General features: G+C 48.0%; 1 protein-coding gene across 1 annotated transcript in view; it reads left to right on the forward strand.

Annotated features, from left to right (window-relative positions):
* The first annotated feature begins 1,455 nt into the window (after positions 1 to 1,455).
* The window catches only part of KPNA7 (karyopherin subunit alpha 7), a 29,865-nt gene continuing 7,017 nt past the window's right edge, over positions 1,456 to 24,303 (forward strand). Inside the window, exons 1-10 of the mRNA XM_070460681.1 lie at positions 1,456 to 1,516; positions 3,783 to 4,022; positions 8,177 to 8,265; positions 10,250 to 10,375; positions 14,112 to 14,194; positions 14,617 to 14,885; positions 16,266 to 16,348; positions 17,877 to 18,140; positions 19,938 to 20,171; positions 22,361 to 22,543. Of these exons, the coding sequence (XP_070316782.1) occupies positions 1,456 to 1,516; positions 3,783 to 4,022; positions 8,177 to 8,265; positions 10,250 to 10,375; positions 14,112 to 14,194; positions 14,617 to 14,885; positions 16,266 to 16,348; positions 17,877 to 18,140; positions 19,938 to 20,171; positions 22,361 to 22,543 (1,632 nt within the window). The remainder of the gene's footprint in view (positions 1,517 to 3,782; positions 4,023 to 8,176; positions 8,266 to 10,249; positions 10,376 to 14,111; positions 14,195 to 14,616; positions 14,886 to 16,265; positions 16,349 to 17,876; positions 18,141 to 19,937; positions 20,172 to 22,360; positions 22,544 to 24,303) is intronic.

The following is a 24,303-nucleotide window of genomic DNA, read 5'->3' on the forward strand; positions in this document are numbered from 1 at the left end:
TCTGGGTGGCGACTGTGGGCTCCATGTGGTAAAGCAATGAGATTTATTCAAAGGACGCGGGCTCAACACTTGGCTGGAGAAGGATACTGAGCGCGCCCCATGGTACACCAGGGTACATCCCGGGTGATGGAGGGGTCACCCAGAGCACCACGGGGCAGGGGGAGAGCCTGGCTCTGAAGCCAGTACGCCCGCTTAGGCATTCAGCAGATACAACCAGCAGTGACGCTTCCTGGCCATGGGGATGAAGCAAACAAACACTCCTGCCCTCGTAGAGCTTTTGTTCCATTTCAGGGGTGGGGATGGAAAATAAACAAGTAAGGAACATATAGTATTTCAGATGTTAGCAAGTGCTACCCGGGAGACCCACAGGATGAAGGAAGTCCAATATGGATGCAGGGTTAGTGGGGAGGCTCATTCAGAAAACTAAGATCACAGCATCCGGTCCCATCACTTCATGGCAAATAGGTGGGGAAACAGTGGAAACAGTGACAGACCTTCCAAAATCACTGTAGATGGTGACTGCAGCCATGAAATTAAAAGACACTTGATCCTTGGAAGAAAACCAATGACCAACCTAGACAGCATATGAAAAAGCAGAGGCATTACTTTGCCAACAAATGTTCGTCTAGTCAAAGTTATGGTTTTTCCAGTAGTCATGTATGATGTGAGAGTTGGACTATAAAGAAAGCTGAACGCTGAAAAATTGATGCTTTTGAACTGTGGTGGTGGAGAAGGCTCTTGAGAGTCCCTTGGACTGCAAGGAGATCCAACCAGTCCATCCTAAAGGAAATCAGTCCTGAATGTTCATTGGAAGGACGGATGCTGAAGCTGAAACTCCAATACTTTGGCCACCTGATGCGAAGAGCTGACTCATTTGAAAAGACCCTCATGCTGGGAAAGATTGAAGGTGGGAGGAGAAGGGGATGACAGAGGATGAGATGGTTGAATGGCATCACCGACTCAATGGACATGAGTTTGAGTAAACTCTGGGAGTTGGTGATGGACAGGGAGGCTTGGCTTGCTGCAGTCCATGGGGTCGCAAAGAGTCAGACATGCCTGAGAGACTGAACTGGACTGAACTTGATTTTAGATAGGGTGACCAGGAGTGGTCTCTGAAAGCTGAGACCTGAAGGAAGTGAGGGAGGCCCAGGGAACAGCAGGCGCAAAGGCCCCGAGGCTGGCGCGGTCCTGATGTGTTTGCAGGGCCAGGAGGAGGCCAGGGTGTCTGGAGCAGAGCGCAGAGGCAGTGAAACTAGAAGGATGGGTGGCGGGGCGAGACAGAGCCTGAAGGGCCTCACAGGCAATTGGAGGGATGCTGGGGAGCACTGGAGTGTTTGAGCAGCAAGCTGATGTAACTTGACTTAAATGTTTAAAGGATCTGTCAGCTGTGTGTGTGTGTGTGTGTGTGTGTGTGTGTGTGTGTAAAAGCCTGAAGGGGCACAGGCCAAGGCGGGGATGGCTGTGATGAAGCGAGAAGGTCACCACCAGGCCTGGGTCCACGTGCAGGTGGACAGAGGTGGGTTGTCTCAAATGCCTTGGGCAGAACAGGGAGGCCTTGGATCCTTAGATTCCGTGGGGGGTCAGGCCTCCTGTAAGTCATCCCAAACCCTTCTTTTCTGACACCATCCCTCACCAGCCACCTCGGTTTGAAACCACAGTTGTTGTTTTTTTTTCAAACTTTAAACTTTTTATTTTGTATTGGGGCATAGCCGATTAACAATATTGTGATAGTTTAGGTGAACGGTGAAGCAATTCAGCCTGCTTATACATGTATCCATTCTCTCCCAAGTTCCCCTCCCATCCAGGCTGGCACATAACACTGAGTAGAGTTCCATGTGCTATACAGTAGGTCCTTGTCGGTTATCCATTTTGAATATTTTGAATATAGTAGTGGAAACCACAGTTTTAACTGACATCTCTGTCATTGTCAGCCACCACTGCCTCCGACGGCTCACCAAGTCCCATCCCAGCTCTGAGCCGACTGGCTTTTCCTGCACCCTACCTCACAGTTCTCCAGGAATCTGGATGTGTGGGTCCAAACCTGAATTCCCTGCTTCACCCACTCAGAACCTTGCCTTCCCTCTCCTGCTGAAACCCCAGGGTCCTGAGGTCAAACACCTCCTTTCTCCAGCCCCTCCTGGATTAAGAGTCCTCCTCTTACTCCTCGCCCCCAAGGCTAGCCTAAAGTTCTAAACTGACCCTCAAAGAATGATGGTTGCTTTTGGTAGGTATGATTGTGATATTCTGGTTTTAGCTCTTAAGTCTGTCTGTCAGAGATTCAGAGATTCATTCTGAATATTTACAGGTGAAATGATATGATGTCTGATGATTTCCTTTAAAACACACCAACCAAAATCAATAAATACATAATAAAAAAGATTGGGGGAGAGGAAAGAAGATGGCATTGGTGATTATAGGGCCTGGGTGTCCCTGAGGATCCATTTGTACCCTTCTCTCCACATTTACAAATTTGGAACTTTTCATAATATAAAAAAAAAAAAAGTAAAAATCAGTCAAAGAACACAGCCCTGCTGGGGCCTTCAGGGGCTGCCTGCTACTCTCGGGATGAAATCCAAACACCTTCAGAGAGTGAGTAACAAGGTAGGCACAGTCCACGGACACTGTTTGGAATGCCTGGCTCAAAAAGCAAACAGACGTAATTGATTTGATCATTGATTTTAAATCCCGTACAGACGGTACAAGGGCTTCCCTGGTGGCTCAGTGGTGAATAACCTGCCTGCCAATGCAGGAGACATGGATTTGATCTCTCGGTCGGGAAGATCTCCTGGAGGAGGGCATGGCAACCCACTCCAGTATTCTTGCCTGGACAATTCCATGGACAGAGGAGCCTGGGGGTCTACAGTCCATGGGGTTGCAAAAGAATCGGACACAACTTAAAAGAGAATAAACAACAACAGACAGTGCAACCCCCTCTTGCCTGGACCAGGGAGGACAGCTCCCTCTGCCCCTCCCCTGTACATCAGGCCATCTTTGCCCTGGCACCCAACCCCAGTGTCCCTCTAGCAATCCCAAATGACCTCTGTTCCCAAGGGAACCATGACCAGTTTTATTGCCTCAGTGTCTTGTTCGATGCGCTTCCCTCTGCCTGGAGGATTTTTTTCACATTTTTTTTACCCACTAACTTCTTTTCCTGAAGACTTGGCTGGAGCATCACCTCTTCCAGGAAGCCCTGCCTGACTGCCCCCACCCCAATTGCTGTCCTATTCCCACTCTACTGGGAGCGCCCATCTCTGCTCCTGCTGGAAGGCTGGGGACCAGCTCATCTTGTTCACTGTTGCAAGCCAGGTCTGGCACACAGTTGTTTAGTCACTCAGTCATTTCAGACTCTTTGTGACCCCATAGACTGTAGCCTGCCAGGTTCCTCTGTCCATGGTATTTTCCAGGCAAGACTACTGGAGTGGGTTGCCATTTTCTTCCAAGTGGGGACTCAATAAATATTTGTTGAAGAAATACATAAAATTTTGTTCCTATTTCCATTTCAGTATGAAGCAGACCTGTTCTCACCACCTCCCAATCTTCTTGCCTGCCTTGGGAAGAAACATTCGTTAACTGTTCAACAGCAGCTTTAAACCTAATCCTCCAATTGCAGGAAGAGGCCACTCAATCTAGCCAGATCCTAGAAGCCTCAAACACCCAGAATGCAAACCCTTTCCGGGGGGTAGATGTCCCTGCCCCTCGCCTCTTGATCGGCCGTCTGAGGGTCTTCAAGGCTGTAGCACCTGAAGGTACGGGGGGCCTCTGAGGCTCCCTCCCACCTGTAGGTCGTTGGGACGTGAGAATCACCTGGAGATGCAAACCTCCCTCCTTGACCAGCTCAGCTAGCGCCTGGGGCGGGGCCCTGGCGACTGGGCGGTACAAAGTGCCCCACGTGATTCCAAGAGCCGTCAGCATTGGTCAAGAACCAGCCGTGGGGCGGGACCAAACGCCCCCCCCAAACATGTGCCTCCTGCTGAGGGCATTTAAGGCCAACCGGCAGGCTGGCGTCTGCGGCTCCCTACCAGGTGAGTGATGGGTGACTGGAGGGTTGTCTCTGGGCGTGAGGGCACCCGGACCCTAGAGGCAGTTTGGGGGCCCCTGGAGAGGCTGCTGCGTTTTGCCCTCTGCCACGCCGGTAGTTTGCCCCGAGGAGTGGCTCCCAGGAGGCCCAGGCGGGGCCTTTCTCTGTCGAACTTCAGCCTTGGTTGGCAGACGCTGTGCCGAGTGGCTCTTGGCTTGTTTTCAGAAGGGGTGGGAGGGGGTGGTGACTGTTGGGGGCTGCTCACCCTGCAGAGCTCAGGTGGTGTGGGGTGGCAGGGTGCCTGCCAGGGATCAACCACACGGTAGCTTGCAGACCTGTATTCTACTGTTCCTCTCCTGGAAATACCGCTGGGAAGTTTTCACCTGAGGAACAAAGCCTTCTGCAGCCTTGGAGGTGGGTCGTGGGTAAAAAGGCCTGGTCACCTGCCTCCTTCTTACTGTGACACCTGCCTCCCATCTTGGTCAGGGTGGGCCCTGGAGGGAAGCCTGGCTGTATGGCTCCCTGCCTCCAGCCTGGAGTGAATGCGGAGGTGGGGTGGTCCCTGGAACTGGAGACCCTTCCTCCCCCAGGGGCCCCACTCCAGCCCCAGCGGTGCCTGTTTGCTGATGTTGGAGCCAAGGTTTGCTCAGTCCTTCCTGGAGAATAAACCTCACTCACTCCAACCAAATGCATGGTTTTCACTTAAATCCCAATTTGTTTGAAGAAGCAGCTGTTCGTGATGTAGATCTGAACACATCAAAAGATGTCCCCAGTACAGACGAAGTGGAGAAATGAATGTGTCTCTAACCGTGTCTGTAATCAGCACCCTGGGGCTTGTGCAGAGCGGCTAGGATGCGTAGAGGGTGGTGGTATGGGTTTTTAAAGGTTAATTTGGGGGAGGAGTGGGGTTATTGGGAGTTAATGCTTTTTGTGCTTCTGAAGTATTTCATTTCGGTAGCTGTGAACATGCGTTAATTTAGAATCAGAAAAATTGTACTTGCAGAAGCCAAGCCTGGGGTGATGAGACATATCTTAATTTAAAACGGTTCTGGGTTCATGAAAGATGCTCAGCCGCAAAGCTTGACTAGATCTAGGAAAGGATAGAAAAAACCAAGTGGCCTGTAATGAAAGACAGTAACTCAGTGACATTAATTAAAAATGGCCCAGAAGGGTCCCTTGGGTGGGCTTTTGCCACCTGACATCCAGGGAAGGTGTCTCATACTGTGTGGAAAGCGGCAGTGCTGGCCTAAGGTTGAGGGGAGGGGTATCAGCCCCTCAAATGGATGATGTTTGCCTAAGTAACCAGTTTGGCTTTCTCTGGATCTCAAACTTAGACACTGGGTGAAGAAAGGTGCTGACTTTGACTTCGGTGCCTAATTCAAAGCCTCCAGCTTGGTGTTCTCATCCTACTGGCGAAGGATGATGGGGTAGCCAGCGCTCCTGGTGCTACAAATAGCCATGGGGAGGGGAAGGAAGCGCGTTTGAGCTGTGAGGAGAGAAGCTTGTGAAACCAGGAGCATTGGCTCTGCAACTGGCTTTGCAGAATGTCCCCAGATGAGGTGGCATGGCCACATCTGTGACTTTCAAATTGCTTTGGGGAGAGGGGAGGACTCTGATCTGAAGTCGACCTTTATCTACTTATGCCATCTGATATTGGCCTTCCACTCGATTTTTGTTTTCTTTCTTTTTTGGCTGCACCACACAACTTTCAGGATCCTAGTTCCTCCACCAGGGATTGAACCCACAGCAGTGAAATTGCGGAGTCCTAACCGTTGGCCTGCCAGGGAATCCCCATTGACAGTTAATTTGAAGGAAAGTGGTGACCATCTTAAACCCACTACTTCCCAGGTGCCTACAGCCATACCTTCTGGGACGTGGCAGAAGGATGCATGGTTCCCATGGCAACAGTCCTAGAATGAGGCCCTGCCTTGGGTTTCCCCATAAGCAAAAGCATTTCATTGCCGTGTACCAAGCCAGCCTCTTGTGCACATTCAGACGGTCTCACAAACTGAGCTGGTGGGGCTCAGTTAACAGCGAGATGCAGCAATGAGGGGGCAACCCAGAGTGTTCAGAAGTGGCCTCTGCTATTTCCATTGCCTAAAATCTGCGCTTTCCTGTTTTCCAATATCTCCCCCATGTGTCAGGTGCCTTGGTGTGTTAGGAGACTTGATGTTTCCTAATCTGACTTTGTTACAGATTATGGGCTGCAACGCTTAGTGAACGAAAACATGACATAGGAGTCAGACCTAGGCCATTCCCGGCTCTGAGGCTTAACGGCTGTGAGAACTTTGGCAAGGGGTGCCTGAGATGATTTCCCCACTTGCAAAAGAGGGCTCTCTCTCTCCCTTACTGTTAATGTTACTTCATTAAAATTTCTTTTATTGTCATATAGTCGATTCACAATGTTGTGTTAGTTTCAGATGTACAGCAAAGTGATTCAGTTGTATATATGTGTGTGTGCGTTCAGTCTCTAGGTTGTGTCTGATTCCTCGCGACCCCACGAACCGCAGCACAACAGGCTTCCTTATTCTTCACTGTCTCCTGGAGTTGCTCAAATTCATGTTCTTTGAGTCAGTGATGCGATCTAACCATCTCATGCTCTGCCACCCCCTTCTCCTTTTGCCTTCAATCTTTCCCAGCATTCAGGTCTTTTCTAATGGGTTGGCTCTTTGCATCAGGTGGCCAAAGTATTTCAGCTTCAGTTTCAGCATCAGTCCTTCCAGTGAATGTTCAGGGTTGATTTCCTTTAGGATGGACTGGTTTGATCTCCTTGCAGTCCAAGAGACTCTCGAGAGTCTTCTCCAACACCACAGTTCAGTTCTTCCTTCTTCACTGCCACGCAGAGCAGCCCTCATTCTCTTGGACCCTAATGCCGGTGTCACCAAGGCTCAATTCTTGCTCAGTTCTCGCTCAGAATTCCTCTTCTCTTTCCTTGGCTCTCTCCTCACAGAATTCTCCAAGTTGTCTACACCATCCCATCCAAGTTGATATGTCTAAATTAGTTGTTCCCACCAGAATTATTCCCAGCTGTTCTCTTCTCAAGAAGAGTCTGTTAGTTGTCTGCATCCAGTTTTCTCTTTGTATCATGTAGTCCAGCCCATCCTGTATACTTAGATGGATATTCACTGCACACTTGTAAGAAAGGTCATTCCATACTGCCCTGCAGAAAGTCCAATCTTGGCTCAATTTGAATAACCTCCTCTAATGGAGGGCCAACTCCTTTGTGAGCTTATTGCTCACTGCTCTCACCCAACAAGTATTACTACATGCCATGCATTGTGAAGGGGCTGAGGAATCGGAGCTAAGACACTCACGGTCCTATTGTCCTTGGGAGTTTGGAGGGGAAGATGCACAAATGAGAAAATACTGGGTGATGGTAAAAGCTGTGGAGAAAGTGAAACAGACTGACTGAGAAGATATTTAGCTTCTTAAATAGGGAAGCATTTTTGAGGCAAGGAGGCTGAGGCCAGCTTGTGTAGGGTGGGCATCTTGGTGAATCTGAGTTTTCTTCTAAGATCAATGGGCATCCAGTTGAGGGTGGGGGGAAACGTGGGGGAAATTACATGGTCAGTTTCTTTTTAAAAGATTGCATGGCTTTGTGTCAAGAACAGATTGGAACACAGCAGAAGTAGAAGCAGGGAGAAGAGTGTGGATGCAGTTGCCAGGGTGTGGGTGAAAGATGACCATGGGCTGGACCTGGTGGAAGAAGCCTTCCAAAGGATTAGGAGTGGGTCATGCGTAATAAAGTCCTAAACTAACGTGCCTGTGTGGAAGGAGAAGACCATCTTCATATCATAGCCTGCTTGGGCTCCTCTGCATCCTGCACATATACTCTCTACAGAAGTTCTTGGACCCCACCGCATGGAAGGGTTCTGTGCTTTCCTTCCAGACTACCCTAGCTGTCAAAATATAGTTCAAACCAAACTGTCCCCAAAAGCAGTACATTTCCCTTACGCCTGCAACCCTGGGCTGGTCCCCTCTGAACTGCCATGATGCTCACTGCCTACTCAGCTGGTGCGTGATGCCTATGGATGCTGACTTCCTGAGTCTGCTCCCTGTTGTGCTGCGGGTCCTTTGAGGGCTTAGAGTCTAGATGGCTTTAACATAGCAACCACATACTGGGCCCTGAAAATCTCTTTGAAACTGTCCTACCTACAGGTGCTTTACTTCTTCCAGTCAACATGCCAACTTTGGATGCTCCGGAAGAGAGGCTGAGGAAATTTAAGTATCGGGGCAAAGATGCATCTGTGAGTATGAAGGAATGCCTTACTCTCTCAGGGATGAGTGTGGTGGTCCGGTGGTTAAGACTCCACGTGTCCACTATAGGGATTGCAAGTTTGATCCCTGGTTGGGGAACTAAGATCCCACATACTTCATACAAAAAAAGAAAAGGCATATGGTTGAAATGCATTAAAAATAGAGTGAAGGGTGGGAGAAGATAGGGTAACCAACCAAGTATTGCAGAGTGTTCACTGTGGGTAAGTGCGTGGATGTTCATTGAATAATCCTTTTAACTTTTCTGTATGTTTGAAAATTTTATAATAAAATATTGAAGGTGAGGAGGATCAAGCCTCATGGACTTTGTCGGACAACTGTAGACTCAAATTAGGGTCTCTATGTGGTCTTGAAACTATTAAACTTCAGACCATCAGTTTCTTCATGTATAAAACAGGGCTGATAACCTACCTCCAGGGGTCTGGGTAGCAGCATCAAGTGCCTGGCATATAGATGCTTACCTGCAGTTCTGATTGTCAAGGGGGCTCACCAAGGAGCTGAGATGTTGGGAATACAAGTATCGGCAAGCATGCCTCGTAAAGAAATAGAACTCAGGAGTGAAAGGTCCAGACTGCTTTCTCTACTGGGCTGAGCATGAGGCCTGGGCCAAGGAGTCTGTGCTGTGTGTGAATCTAACCCTCATTCAGCTTCCCTGGTCTCCAGGTTTCCTGTCTAGGTCTATGTCCTGTATCTATGTATCTTGACTGACATATCAAGTTGGCTATGACTTGGGAATCTGAAAGGCAGCTGAGAATAAGGAAAGCACAAGGTCACAGTTGCCCAGTTAGGACACTATCAGAGCCAGTTTCCTTTGGCTTACACCCTTCCAACAAATGTGGCTTGTCTGTCTTCCAAGACCACCGCAGATTAAAGGGAACTAGTTAGAACACAGGAATGGAACCCTGTATGTGGACAGCAGGGGGAAGGGTCAGGATATGAGAAGGTAGAAGCCGAAGGTACAGAGCCGTCTTTGGGGAAGGGCCACTTAGTGATGGGACCGGCACAGCAACCGGCTCCTTAGGCCCCCGTGTGTCCCCGCCTCTCCAGATAACACCACAGTGACCCTATTTTCTTTTCTTTTTTTTTGGCTGCACCATGTGGCTTGTGGGTTCTTAGCTCCCAGACCAGGGACTGAACCAGGGGCCCAAAGTAAAATTGCTGAGTCCTAGCCCCTGGACCACCAGGGAATTCCCCCTGACCCTATTTTCAGTAAAGGATTAAATAGCTTCTTTAAAGAACTGCAGGTATTTAATACACACTGACTTCCTTATAATCAATATTTTAAAGCCTTCAACCCCAAACTCATCTATCCATAAAGATTAGATCATTTCCCCAGGATTCTCAATACTGTGAAGTCCGACTTTTGCCTGATAAAAGAAGAAAAGAATTTATTTTTTGGTTGGTTTTTTGGAATTTCCATCTTTTTTTATTTTTTTTTAATTTTTTTAGAATTTCCATCTTCTTCCTCCTCTGGTGTCCAAGTAAGACTCTTGGGATTAGCCCAAGGCTTGAATGAAACACAGGCTGTTACCCAGCAGAAGTGGTCGAGGCCGTCTGGGGTCTCGGTGCTCCCTCCAGTCCCCTGCCCCCCCTGGGTGCCCACAGCAGGCAGGCCCAGGCCTGCTTTTTCTGGAGCTAATTAGCACCAGTGAAGATGCACTCAGATTTGGGGGCGATGGGATGGCCGGCTCAGATGTCTCCACACCTGCCAACGGGCAGGCATAATCTTCCTTCACTTTGGGAGGAAGACCGACTCTCTAGAGGTGGTGAGGACGAGGAAGCCAAGGAGGCGAAGCGAGCTGACTGCTGCCCGGCTGTGCGATCTGAGCTCCTCAGCCTGTTGCGTCTGTGACTGTGAAATCAGGTGCTTTGAGGTGTGTTCTGAGGACTAGCTGTGGTGGCTACTGACCCCCGCCCCCAGCTCTGAGGGCTCCCGTTCCCCCTTTTCCTCACTAGGCCAGGCGGCAGCAGAGGTTTGCGGTCAGCCTGGAGCTCCGGAAAGCCAGGAAGGACGAGCAGGCCTTGAAGAGGAGGAACATCACCAGCGTCTCACATGACCCTGCTGATCAGCAGACCAAAGGGGTACGTCGCGAACATGGCGTCTAGAGCAGTTGGGTGTAAAAATACGTCCTTAGTCAGTTTCTCTGCCCTTAAAATGTTTGATTGAGAACTTGCAAGTTCTAACTGAGGCCCTTCAAAGACAGAAGTAGAGAGATGGTCATTAGAAGTAAACTGATGTTGTCAGAAAGCTAAGTGTCGTTATCTTTGTGGCCGTGAGTCTGGGATCTATGTTCTAACAGGAGATGGAGAAGGTGCTACTTCTCATTGAAAATTCACTTGCTTCCATGCAGCCAGAAACAGGAAATGAGGGGTCTCTCTCAGCAGAGGCATCTAGTTACTCGACTTGTCAAGTCTTACTTCAGACTTGAATGCTGTCATCTCTCTTCCATTCTCCATCCGTCTCAACCTCCCTCAAAGCAAATCCTGGGGATGAGTTTCAGCCCCATACGGTTATTTCTTCTTTAAATGTTTGTGAAAGTTCACCAGCGAAACTTTCTGTGCCTGGGCTTCTCTTTGTGGAATTTAAAAAAATTAGTAACTCAATTTCTTGTTATAGGTCTCTTCAGATTTTCTTAGTCACCTTTGGGGATTTGGATTTCTTGGAATTTGTCCCTTTCATCTAGATCATTTAATTTGGTGGTGTACTCTATTTATTGAGTCTCTGCTGCTGCTGCTGCTAAGTCACTTCAGTCGTGTCTGACTCTGTGCAACCCCAGAGACAGCAGCCCACCAGGCTCCCCCATCCCTGGGATTCTCCAGGCAAGAATACTGGAGTGGGTTGCCATTTCCTTCTCCAATGCATGAAAGTGAAAAGTGAAAGTGAAGTCGTTCAGTTATGTTCGACTCTTAGCGACCCCATGGACTGCAGCCTACCAGGCTCCTCCGTCCATGGGATTTTCTAGGCAAGGGTACTGGAGTGGGGTGCCATTGCCTTCTCCGATTGAGTCTCTAATTTCGTTTAACTCTGTAAATTCAGTAGTTACGTCCCCAATTTTATTCCTGGTTTTAGTAACTTGATTCTTACCTATTTTTCTCTTGGTCTGTCTAGCTAAATATTTGTCATCTGTATTGCTCTTTTGAGCCAACTTTTTGTTTCATTTTTTTCTATTTTCTCATTCTGTTTCATTTATTTCCACTCTTTTTAAAAATATTTTCATTTTTTCTGATTATTTTGGGTTTTTAAAAATCTTTTCTCATATTTTAAAACATGAAGATAGGTCATGGGTTTGAGAGTTTTCTACTTTTTCAATATAATACCTGCATTTATGGCTACATATTTCCCTTTAAGTTCTGCTTTACTTGCATCTCATCAGTTTGGCTTTATCGTATGTTTGTTTCATTCATCTCAAGCTATCTTCTAATTTCCCTGTGGTTTTCCATCAGTTATTTAGGAGTGTGTTGTTTAATTTTCACAAATCTATATGTCCCAAATTTCCTTCTTCTCTTAGAGTTAATGCCTTTTAAAAAATCAATTAATGCATTTATTTTTGGCTGCCCTGGGTCTTTGTTGCTGGGCTTGGACTTTGTCTAGTTGCGGCAAGTAGGGGCTGCTCCTCGCAGTGGCGTGCTGACTTCTCACTGAGGCGGCGTCTCCCGTTGCAGATCACAGGCTCTAGGCATGCTGGCTTCGGTAGTTCTGGTGCAGAGGCTCAGTTGCTCCCTGGCACGTGGGATATTCCCAGACCAGGGTTGGAACCCATGTGCCCCACCTTGGCAGGTGGACTGTTAACCACTAGACCCTGGAAGTCCCCACATTTTCTATTATTTGTTTTTAATTTCCTTGCACTGTGGCTGGAGAATATACTTTGCATGATTTCAGTCTTTTCAACTTTGCTGAGACATGTTTCATGGCCTAACATATGGTCTATCATGGAGAATATTCCATGTGCCCTTGAAAAAAATGTCTATATTCTGTTTATTGGTGTAGATGTCTGTCAGGTCTGATTGATCTGTAGTGATGTTTAAGTCTTCTGTTACCTTGTTGACAGTGTATCTGGTTGTTCCATCCATTGAGTGTGGGGTTCAAAGTCTCCAGCTGTTATTGTTGAATTCTCTATTTCTCCCTTCAGTTTTGTCAGTTTTTGCTGCGCATAGCTTGGGGCTCTGTTGTTAGGTGAATATGTGTTTATAACTATTATATCCATTAATGGATGAATTGAATTTTATTATTATAAGATGTCCTTCTTTGTCCTTAGTAACTTTTGTCTTAAAGGTTGTTTTGTCTCGTATTAGTGTACCCACTCCAGCTCCATTTGGTTGCTATTTGCATGGTATATTGTTTTCAGTTCCTTTCCTTTCAGCTCTTTTTTGTCTTTGAATCTTATGTATGTCTCTTGGAGTTTCCTGGTGGTCCAGTAGTTAGGACTCCACACTTCCATTGCAGGGGTACCAGTTTGATCCCTGGTCAGGAAACTAAGATCCCACATGTCATGCAGCAGAGCTGAAAAAAAAAGTGTGGTTCGTCTATTATTTGCCCCCAACTATTATCTAACCCCCTCTCACCCCAAGCAACTGCGAATTTGTACCACTTCCTTGAATTGTTTTTAACAAATACCTCCAGGAAAAAGACTTTTGTCTTTATGTGAGGTCTGAGCCCAATAAAATAGAATCTTACAAATGGGATCTCCCAGGAAACCACCAGAAAGATAAATAATAACTCTCTGGGAAGGAGGTTTTAAGGGAGAACCAACCTGTTCTGCCTCCTCCAGTGCCTGCTGGGCTATTGGTTTTTAAAGCGCCCACGGAGCTGGGGGAGGAGGGGTGGGGTTAAGGCAAGGCAAAATGCTGCAGTCCTCTCTGTTCTTCCTGGGAGTTAGACAGTTTTCTTGAATAAACCCATCTGAGCTTGAATAAAACAAAGTGCTGCAAACTTTTGGTCAGTTTCCAGAGTTGTAAAAAAGTTGACTGTATTTTTCAGGTTTCTCTTTGCCTTTATGGAAGAGAATTTTGAGGTCCTGACTCTGCCATTTTTGCTGACATCCCTAGCATGTCTTTCTTCTGGCTGCGCCGGGCCTTCATTGCGGCGCATGGGCTTTGTCTAGTTGTGGCGGGGCGGGCGCTGCTCTCCCGCGGTGCACGCGGTGCACGGGCTTCTCCCGGTGGAGCACGCGCTCCAGGGCACTCGCAGGCTCAGTAGTCATGCTGCACAGGCTTAGCTGCCCCGGGGCACGTGGGATCCTCCTGAAAGTGGAAAAAAGAGAAAAGTACAAGTGTTAGTTTGCTCAGTCATGCCCTGCCCTTTGGGACCCTATGGACTGTTGCCTGCCAGGCCCCTCTGTCCATGGAATTCTCCAGGCAAGAATACTGGAGTGGGTTGCCATTCCCTTCTCCAGGGGATCTTCCCAACCCAGGAATTGAACCCAGGTCTCCTACATTGCAGGCAGATCCAGGGAAGCCTGGATCTTCCCATGCCAGGGATCAAACCCATGTCTCCTGTCCTGGCAAGTGGCTTCTTAACCACTGGACCACCCAGGGAAGTCCCACTAGCTTCCCACTAGCTTGTATGGGAGTAAAAGGCTCTGGGGACCCAAGTGATAATAGGAATTACCTCTCCCCCAGAGCATGGGGAGTGTCCCACGAATCCATGAGACCTATGAGACCACCAAGAGTTCTTCCCTCTCCTAATACAGACCAGCATGCAGCTTGGGATGTACTATTCAAGCCAGCTTCTTCTAATCAGATAGATGGCGAGACCAGATGACCTTCATGGTTCCTTTTGGCAGAGACTCTGACTTGAATCTGTGGTCTCCTTATACAGGACAGCCTCACCCTGCAAGACATAATCAGTGGTGTCAATGCTTCGGATCCAGAACTATGTTTCCAGGCCACCCAAGCAGCCAGGTATCACCAAACAGACTTGTATCATCGACGGGTTCCTAGCTGGATTCCACTGGCCTCTTTGGTCTCTTGACAGTGGCAGAACACCCACACGATGTAGGAAAAATCAAGTCCATCCAAAAGTGAGATGCAATTGCTCCTCTACACTGTCCTTGAGAGCAGCTTAAGATATGCAAGTGTTGTCAGAGATGAATGGCTTCATTTAAATTGGTCTCTGCAGAAATGGAGGCTCGTCGATAATAACTAAAAATGCTGCTTCATCCCCGCAAAGTGCCACAGGCTGAGTGTGAGGATCCGGAAGAGCTCTGGCCCAGCTGTTTGTCTCATTGGGATAGTTAGGAATGCCAAGAACATCCATAAAGGGGCTTCTCCCTTCCTGACTCACAGGATATGCTCTCGTCTTTCTTTTCTCTCACACTGCAAAGGAAAATGCTGTCCCGGGAGAAGAACCCTCCTCTGAAGCTGATTGTGGACGCGGGACTCATCCCCAGGCTGGTGGAGCTCCTGAAGCCATCCCTTCACCCCCGCTTGCAGTTCGAGGCAGCCTGGGCTCTGACCAACATTGCTTCGGGGGCCTCGGAGCTGACTCGCGCCGTCGTGGACGGGGGTGCCATCCAGCCCCTGGTTGAGCTCCTGTCTTCCCCTCACATGACTGTGTGTGAACAGGCCGTGTGGGCCCTCGGGAACATAGCAGGTGAGGCTCTCCCCACCGGGGGGCTGAGAAAACAGTGGGCCGGGCGTGTGGCATGCCAGGGGAGTTCTTTGGGGCATGCTGTAGATCAGACGCTCCTGAGTATACAAATACCTGGCAACGCTGGCAAGAGTAGAATGGGCTTTACCGAAACTCAGAGTCAAGTTCAGAGGCCAAAAACTGAAGCTGAAACTAGGTGACGTGTGTTCTGAAGCTCCAGGCTGCCTCGGGACCTCTGCCAAGACTGGGGTCTTACAGCCTCAGGGCTTAGTGGCTTCAGGAACAAAAGACAGATCTCTGTTGACACTGCTCATGCAGGGTGGGGATATTCTGACAGACCCTTACATCACTCAGGACCGTGAAAGAATTCTACCTTCAGTGAAAGCTGCCCAGGGAACACACACACACACATACACACATTTGCTCAGTGTAGGGGAAAACTCTCCCCATGAAAACACGACCCTAAGATCGGCCTCACAGATTTAGGACTGGATGCTATTCTCCCTGTGTGGCCCGAGAAAGCACAAGCTGGGGATGTGGGCTGCAGGGGTGGAAAATCCAGGATCCCAGGCTGAATATAAATGTGATGTCTCTGCGGGGAAAAAACTCAACTGGGCCCCTCAGGGTTTTGGCAAATTAAGATCAAGCAAATATTAGCGATTTCAAGTTCAGAGAGTCAACAGTCCTCCATGACCGCATCAGCAGAAACAAACAGTGATTAGACCTCCAAGGACTTTGCGTGATGGGATTAGCAAACACAGAATATAAAATAAGTCTGCTTTTAAAACGCTCACAGACGTAAAGCATCTATTACAGAGATTTCATCTCTCGTTTTGCTCGGTGCAGTAAGGAACAGGCAAAATCAGGTGATGTAGTGTAGTGTAGCTTATGCATTGCCTGATGGTTTCAGGGCTAAGGTGTCTAGGGTCTAAAGTTGATCTTCTAGCCCTAGTGGCAGATAGCTGTTGGCTAGCATCTGTCTGTCTCCCAGACTTTGTTTTCAGTTGCATTCGGGAGTTGCCAAAGCCTTCTGGGAAGACAGTTTGGTCTCTAGTGGCCTTTGTCTCCCAAGAACCATGCTGTGAAATGCCGCCAGCATTTACAGCGTACTTCCCCGGGTCTGGTTGCCTGGCTCCTTGATGGGCCCAGAGACCATGCTTCTAGCAATCCCTGCTGTGTGGTAGCTGTTTTCCACATCAGACCATCTACTCAACCAACATGTTGGAGACCCAGGGGTCTAGTTCATGGTTATACTATCTGCTTGCCCAACCCAGGAATGACTTTTGGCTTCTCACCCTTTACAGAGCCTTTTGAAGAATTTGTCACCCACCCCAGGAGTCTCTCTGTTCCCTCTTAGAGTGTTGTGTTCTTATCTATTTGTAGGTGATGGACCAGAATTCAGAGACAATGTTATCTCAAGTGATGCCATTCCACATCTGTTGACCCTGGTTTCGTCAAGCATACCAGTTGAGTGTCTTTTTTGAGTGTCTTTTTTGATTAGCTCAGTACACAAGTCCCCTTAGTTGGGAAATGGGGAATGTACTTCCAAACCAATGCTAGGCCATGTGGTCTGCCCGGCCCCTTGCAACAGCAATGATGAGCAAGGCCGCGGACTGGGTATCACTTTGAGGAGACGCTGATTCACATTTGTCCTCAAGGATGGTAATGCTGATCTTTGGAGTAGGGGTGGAGGTTGGAAGAGATCCACTGGAAGTTTTTCTAAACTTACAATCCTGCAAAAGTAGATGACTAAGCTCTCTGTTCAAGGGGGACAGAAAGAATTAGTGGCTCACCGGTACTGTTCCTGGGTAATAAAATAGGGTCTAGGTTCGAAGCTTAGGGTCCAAGTGGATTGTTGTGGCAATAGTAGAGGACTCCCTGGGTTGGGAATGAAATTCAGGTTCTAGATTTGCCTTAAAAATGAGAAGGCTGCTTCTGAGTGTCAAGGGAGGGACTTCCGTGGTGGTCCAGTGGTTAAGACTCATCATTCCCAATGCAGGGTACCTGGGTTTGATCCCTGTTTGGGGAACTGGAGCCCACGTGCTGCAATAAAGATCTCACCTGCAGCAACTACGACCCGGTATGGCCAAATAGAGAGAGAGAAATAAGTCTATTAAAAAAATAGGACTACATGCCCTGCCCTCAAGGTGAGACAGAACCTGATACAGTTGAACTGGAAAAAGGCTGGCATGACAAAGGAAGCTTGCAAGCAGAGAGCAGTGTAAGATGGATGGCAGGTGGGGCGAGGGACTTAGACATCAGTCTGGGGGAAAAAGGAAGCCTTGGGAGGATGTCATGGCAGGAAGTGAAGCGACCTGATCTTCCAGAAAGACCCTCTGACTGCTGTCATAGGATTAGCGCTGAGGGAGACGGAGAGGCACGTGGACCTGGCTTGCTGCTGTGATGGGCACAGAACGGGGAGGCAGCAAGAAGCGAGGATTGGCCCCAGGTTTCAGCTTAGGTTGTTTAGAGGACCCTCCTCTTAGAGATGTGGGGAGGGTAAAGGGGAGAGGACCTGGGGCCCTAGTTGTACGTATTAAGTTGAAGCCGGTGAGAGGCACCGGTGCAGCAACACCGGGAAGGTAGCTGCGCTTGTCCGTCTAGATGATACGTACACGTGTATCATCCAGCCGAGCGAGGTCAACCAAAGCGGAGTTCAGCCACGTCTAAACTGGCCAGCTGCTTGCTTTTTTATGAATGAATTAATTTTTTATTCTTGGCTGTGCTGGGTGTTCATTGCTTTGCGAGGGCTTTCTCTACTTGCAGCAAGTGGGGGCTATTCTCTAGTTTAAAAAAGCAAACCACAACAACATAAAAACAAAGCTCCTTCTCTGCGCCCCTCCAGGGCTTATCCCCTGGAACAAATTCCTGTTTGAAGCTCAAGCGCTTCGGTTCCTATGGATCACTGCTATTGATCGAGGATGGCTGGGACACATTGCCGTGAGCACGTTTCCTCCTTCGTTCCCAGTGCTAGAGGCAGTCTCCTCGTTATAGGTCCCATTCCTGCGGAACATCGCCTGGACCCTGTCCAACCTGTGCCGGAACAAGAACCCGTGCCCCTCCGACCACGCGGTGAGGCAGATGCTGCCCGCCCTCGTCTACCTCCTGGGGCACCCGGACAGGGAGGTCCTCTCGGACACCTGCTGGGCCCTGTCCTACCTCACCGATGGCTGCGACGTGCGCATTGGCCAGGTGGTGGACGCCGGGGTCCTGCCCAGGCTGGTTGAGCTGATGAGCAGCTCGGAACTCAACGTCTTGGTAAGCGTCCCGGGTCCCGTCGGTCTCCGTAGGGGCCTTCAGGTTAGAGTTCGCGGGTCATCGTCACTCGAGCAGGTTCTCTTCTCCCTCACCCCCCCAGTCTCCCCCTGTCGGTATTCATCCTTTACCTGGAACAAAGCTGGTCGTCTGCGTTTCCCTGGTCTCTGCTATTCTGTAACCGAAGATCTGAATAGACTTTGATCCAAAATCATAGGGGTATTCAATGACTTACTTTCTCTTAATCTGATAACTAGAAAAGATAGAGAAGCGCCAATTAAAATTGCCTCCACCTAGTGAAGTGTTCTGTTTTGAGAATTCTTTTTTTTTTTGATGTGGACCATTGTTAAAGTCTTTATTGAGTTGGTTACAATATTCTGTTTTGGATCTTTCGCCACCAGGGATTGAATCCACACCCCCCGGACCGCTAGGAAAGTCCCTAGTGAGCTAGTCTTTTATGGCCTTTCCTTCTACTGTTCTCTGCATGTAGATGTTAACAAGTTGGGGTATGTGTGTGCACCTTTTAATGTAAAGCTTATAACATTTGATTTTTTTACTCTAGTATAAAAGTTCCCCCTTATCCTCTCCCCAGATGGTTCCCTTAGACTACGTTAGGTATAGGTGGAAAGTAAGTAAAGCCAACATCAAATATGTGACTCTGTGACATATGTCACTTGCATAATATACTTCACTGGACATGTAGTTTGAAGCATGGGTACCCCTTTTGATTTCTATGCCTGTAATTGTATATTATGTAATCTTAGCGATCATCCATTCAGAGATGAGCATATCATTGCTCAGAAGTCAAGGCTAGTTTGGGGATGGTGTTGGGGGCATGAAGGTGTGAAGACATCTTCTAGAAGTTGTTTATCATGAGGGCTTGGGGCACAAATGCAGCAGACTGGCAAGGCTGTGTTTGGCCTATGGCAATACTTACACCTCTCACTGGAGTAGCAGATACCTAGTGTGATAGGTTAGGAAGATTCTAGAACTGTCGATGGGCTGTACTGGGGCTGTTACTATGGTACAGAGAAACCAAAATAAACCCACAGTCGACCTTCCTGGGCTTCCTAGGTTGCTCAGTGGTAAAGAATCCACCTGCCAATGCAGGAGCCATAGGAGACTTGGGTTTGATCCCGGGGTTGGGAAGATCCCCTGGAGGAGGAAATGGCAACCCACTCCAGTATTCTTACCTGGAGAATCCCATGGACAGAGGAGCCTGGTGGGCTATTATCCATGGGGGCCACAAAGAGTCGGACACCACTGAGCTACTGAGCACGTACACACACCCCCATGACCCTCCTAGAACAGTTATCTTGAGTCCAAACATAAACCCATCCTAGGGACCTTCAAAGATACTGAGAGAACCTTTATGAATACACCCCCAAAATGCCACTGGGACTTCATTAGCTCCAATTAAATATACAAAGGAAGTTTGATATTTATGCTAAATACTAATTCAGTAGAGATGATTACATTATAAAGATGACCATCAATTTAGCAACTTTCCTGACATAAGGACATGAAAAGGACAGCACTGTTTGGTAAATGCATCACTTGACCTCTGACCCACTTGAGCTGAAACTACTGGGAGGCCGACAAGTACCTTTAAACTATGTAAACAGCCACGGATGCCCTGAGTGGAAAAGGATCGTGGATATAATCATTGTTCACAGGCTTCTGGAAAACCGGCCGAACAGTACGACAGACGTTTGGGAGGGCATGGAGTTTGGTGCAATGGTTATCTTCCACGATGACAAATTTGCAATATTGGTTACACTTCTCACCTTGGTCCCCCAGACCCCCTCTCTCCGCACCGTGGGCAACATCGTCACAGGAACGGACCACCAGACCCAGCTGGCCCTGGACGCAGGCATCTTGGGTGTGCTGCCCCAGCTCCTGACGCATCCCCGCTCCTCCATCCAGAAGGAGGCAGCCTGGGCCCTGAGCAACGTGGCCGCTGGGCCCCGCCAACACATCCAGCAGCTCATCACCTGTGGCGCCCTGCCTCCCTTGGTGGCCGTGCTCAAAAACGTAAGCAGCCCACGCAGCATCTCTGACAAAATTCAGATGCAGACTGAGAAGCAAAATTAATTGAGATCATGACAAATCTACAAAACATTAGTTTCCTAACTCTCCCTGAAAAAAAAAGGCGGGCTTGCCACTTTGGATAGCCCGTTAAAAATTTAGAAGACTTAACAAGTCAATGAAAAGGTGATACCACAGTTCAAACATCCAGAAAAATATTGAGCTGGTAAATACTGGCTAATCTCTAGTGTTAAAAAAAAAAAAAGTGCCACCTACTTTCCTTGGCAAAAATGGGAGATTTGGTTTCGTTTTGTTTTAGGAGGAAAAACATATCGGGTTATAGTGATGTTATACACGGAAGAAAGGGTGCCTTTTCAGTATAAAAACCCCATCAATGAAAGCATAAATCCAGATATACCAGGAGAAATACACTAAAGCTTCCTTCTTCCTCCCGATTCCCACTTCCTTTCCCCAAGACAACTGCTACCATCAGCATTTCTTTCTGTCAACTTTTAGTGGATGAGCTATGTTTAAATCATCAACTTGGGAAACAGCTCAGGAGTGGTGACCTCGGGTTGGGGAAGGAGGTTCATCTCAGGCTGACTGGGGGGTCCCCAGGTGTGCATTAGGTATGGAAAGCTAAGACAGGAGTGCTCCCCAAACCATGGCATCTTCCAGTCCGTCAGATGCTTCCTATCCTGCGTCCTACCCAGAGTCTGTACGTATTCTAATCAGAAGCATCTTGTTGGAAATCAAGGAGTGGTCTTTTTTTCACACCGTGCCTTTTGAACTCTAACTTGCTTGCAGCCATATGTTATTTTAGTGGGTTTTTTTTTTCTTTTTGCTTTGCTTTATTTATTTTATTTTTTGACAGGTTTATTAAATTATTTTTATTGAAATTTTCATTGAGATAAACATAGATTCACATGCATTAGTAACAAATTATAAAGAGAGATCCCTCATGTTTGCAGGAGTTTCCAACATGGTAACATTTTGCAAAACTATAGTATAGTATCACAACTAGGATATTCACCTTCATACAAACCACTGACATTATTTAGATTTCCCATCTTACTTATTCTCATTTGTATGAGTGTGTGTTAAATTCAGAGGAATTTTATCACCCCTGTATGTTCTTTATCCACTGCCTTCATCAACACACTAAGAAATTACAACACAACAAAGATGCCTTCTGTTGATCTTTTAAAACCCACTTATTTCCTCACACCCTACCTTGATCTCTAAGTTCTGGCAACAACTAACATGTCCTTCATTTCTAAAATGCATCATATCTTTCTTTTTGCTTTGTTTTAAACGGAGGTCACAGTTTCCCCCAGCCATAAAGTGGGAATAGCTCCTCCTGCAAATGGATAGAAGGATCCCTGATAAATGAGCTCCATCTCTCTGAGCCAAGTGCTTCCCTTTAATTTCTCTCTGCTGAGTCTGTGTTGCTGCATGGGTCGACGCTGGTTGCGGCGAGCGGGGGCCCACTCTTTAGCTGCAGCGCGAGGGTTTCTCCTTGTGGTGTTCTCATTGTGTTGTTTTTGCAGAGCACAGGCTCCAGGGTTCATGGAGTTCAGTAGCTGCAGCTCACAGGCTCAGGTTTAGCGCTCCTCGACTCTTAGAGTCCTCCCAGACTAGGGATCAAACCTGTGTCTCCTGCCTTGGCAGGCAGGTTCTTTCCCTGAGCCACCAGGGAAGCCCCCAAGTGCTTTTCATAAATGTAAGGGTGGCATTGAGTGAGATTTCAGTGGCTTTCCTGTGTCCCCACCAAGTGGGGTGCTCAGCTCTGGAGCTTCTTGTCCAAAGTTTTGCTGGGGCAGAAAGACTAGAAATGTAGACGTGGGTCACTATAATCTTAAAACCCCACGTGTCATTCCTAATCTGTACTGCTTACCTGTATTGGTTGATATAGGTTCTCTTTTTCCTATAACCTGACTCAAGGAAATGAGTCTGTCTGAATGTAGAACCTTCCTCGAAGACCCTACACGAGTCTGCCTTACCTCATTCTTGGCTTCTCAAAGATGCTGTCTTCTGTTCAAAAGCTAAAGGCAGGTTACCAAGGGACTCTGTGTAAATTGCACATCAAGTCCCAGGAATAGGTAGCCCAATTCCCTAGGAATTGAACTACATCTGCATCCCTGTATTTAAATTCTTCAGAATCTGTAAAGAATGGAAATGTTCTCTTTGTGCAGGGAGAGTTTAAAGTCCAGAAAGAGGCTGTCTGGACAGTGGCTAACTTCACAACTGGGGGCTCTGTGGACCAGTTGATCCAGCTCGTCCAGGCTGGAGTCTTGGAGCCACTGATAAATCTCCTTACCATCCCAGACAACAAAATCGTGATCATCATCCTCGATGTCCTCTTTTTCATCCTCCAGGTGAGCTATTCTGAGCAGGTTGGTTTCTAAATAACAGTCTCTACATGAAGACATTTCATTTGGTCCTAAAAATCTAACTAGGACTCTGCTTTGCCTCTCTGCTTCCACACTTCCCCCGCCCTCTGTCCACACATCCGATGGATAGCAAGCCAAGAGGCCTTTCAATGAAGGTCCACCATCTTCATTTCCTCACAGAAGTGTCTGGGTGGCCTGCATTGTTTTAGATGCTTGGGAAATGGCAAGGCAAAGTCCTTGTCCCGTAGAGTTCATGTATTAACGGGGAGAGGAGCAGACGTATCGAGTAGAGAGTTGCTGGTAGAATATATCTGATGGAGGGGTAGTTGCTGATGGCCCAGAGTGGGGAGGGCGTGGTGATCTCTTCGATGCAATAGTTTGGAGAAACTTCACTGAGGACGGTCGTTTGAGTAAAGGCCTGAAAGAAGTGAGTGAGTCTTGTGGGCAACTGGGAAAGTGGTCTCTAAGCGAAGGAGGCCTTAAAAAGCAAGGCTGGGGGTGTGGCCAGAGAAGAGCAAAGGGTGGAAGCTCCTGGGAGACAGGCTCGTGATATCCAGGGGCCGGAGCACAGACGGTCTGTGAGAACGTGGACTTAGTCTGGGTGAGACAGAGAAACTAACCAAAGGTTTGAAGCAAGGAAGAAGCAGTCAGTGAGTCAGATGGCTGGCTCTTCTGGAAGATGAAACAGAATATACTTGGAGGAAGCAGCAGGACGTGAGCAAGGATAGACCTTGAGGGACCATACCAGAGTTCCCACTTCCCAGTTCCTTTCCATTTAGCTGTGTGGCTGGGGAAATGGATGACAAAGCCTTGAGATAGTTCTAGAGAAGTCTCATTTCTGAAATAAAGGTGAGTTAAGCCAATATTTACATACTATCTGTGTCAGTTTTATACTGAACAACTACTTACCCTTTAGTGGCTTAAACATTGCCTCACCCAGTTTCTGGGTTTAGGGATCTGAGGCAGCTTAGATCTGAGGGAGATGGGTCTGGCTCAGGGTCTTAGAAGGTCAAGATGGAAACTGGGGTGCAGTCTCATCTGAAGGCTTGATGGAGGCTGAGGGATCAGCTTCCACGAAGACTCACTCACCTGCCTAGAAAGCTCTTCTTGAGTGCCCTTCCGTCATGGCTGCTAACTTCCCCTGCAGCAAGCTATCTTCCACCTTCTAGCAAGGTGGAAACCCCGATGTCTCATATGACTTAGGAAGGAGGTCATTTCAATGACATCCTATTGGTTACACAGATGACCCCATTTCAGCATGGGAGGGGCTACTCAAGGGAATGAATATCCCGGAGGCAGGGATCATCTCAGGCCATCTTGGAGTCTGGCTTTATCCATTTGGTGAAGGTCTTTTTTTAATGTGACTAAGCCATTGAAAAGTTTCAAAGGAACACCAGAGGACTCCTGTAAAAAGCTCACTTAAAGCACTCTTTTCATGTAACTGTCCCAGAAAGAACTGACCCCAGTCAGAAACAGATTGGAAACAGCCCAATTAGACACTAAGACTTTGAGCAAATCACGGATACAGGGTAGAGACTTGGCAGCCGGTAGGCACAGGAGCAAAGCCGACTCACTGGAAAAAGGGCCTGATGCTGGGAAAGATCGAAGGCAAAAGGAGAAGGGGACGGCTGAGGATTAAACGGTTAGATAGCATCACCGACTCGGGACATGAATCTGACCAAACTCTGAGAGCTAGTGAAGAACAGGGGAGCCTGGTGTGCTGCAGCCCCTAGGGTCACAAAGAG

This window comes from Odocoileus virginianus, chromosome 33, assembly GCF_023699985.2.
Source record: "Odocoileus virginianus isolate 20LAN1187 ecotype Illinois chromosome 33, Ovbor_1.2, whole genome shotgun sequence".
Classification (NCBI taxonomy): Eukaryota; Metazoa; Chordata; class Mammalia; order Artiodactyla; family Cervidae; genus Odocoileus; species Odocoileus virginianus.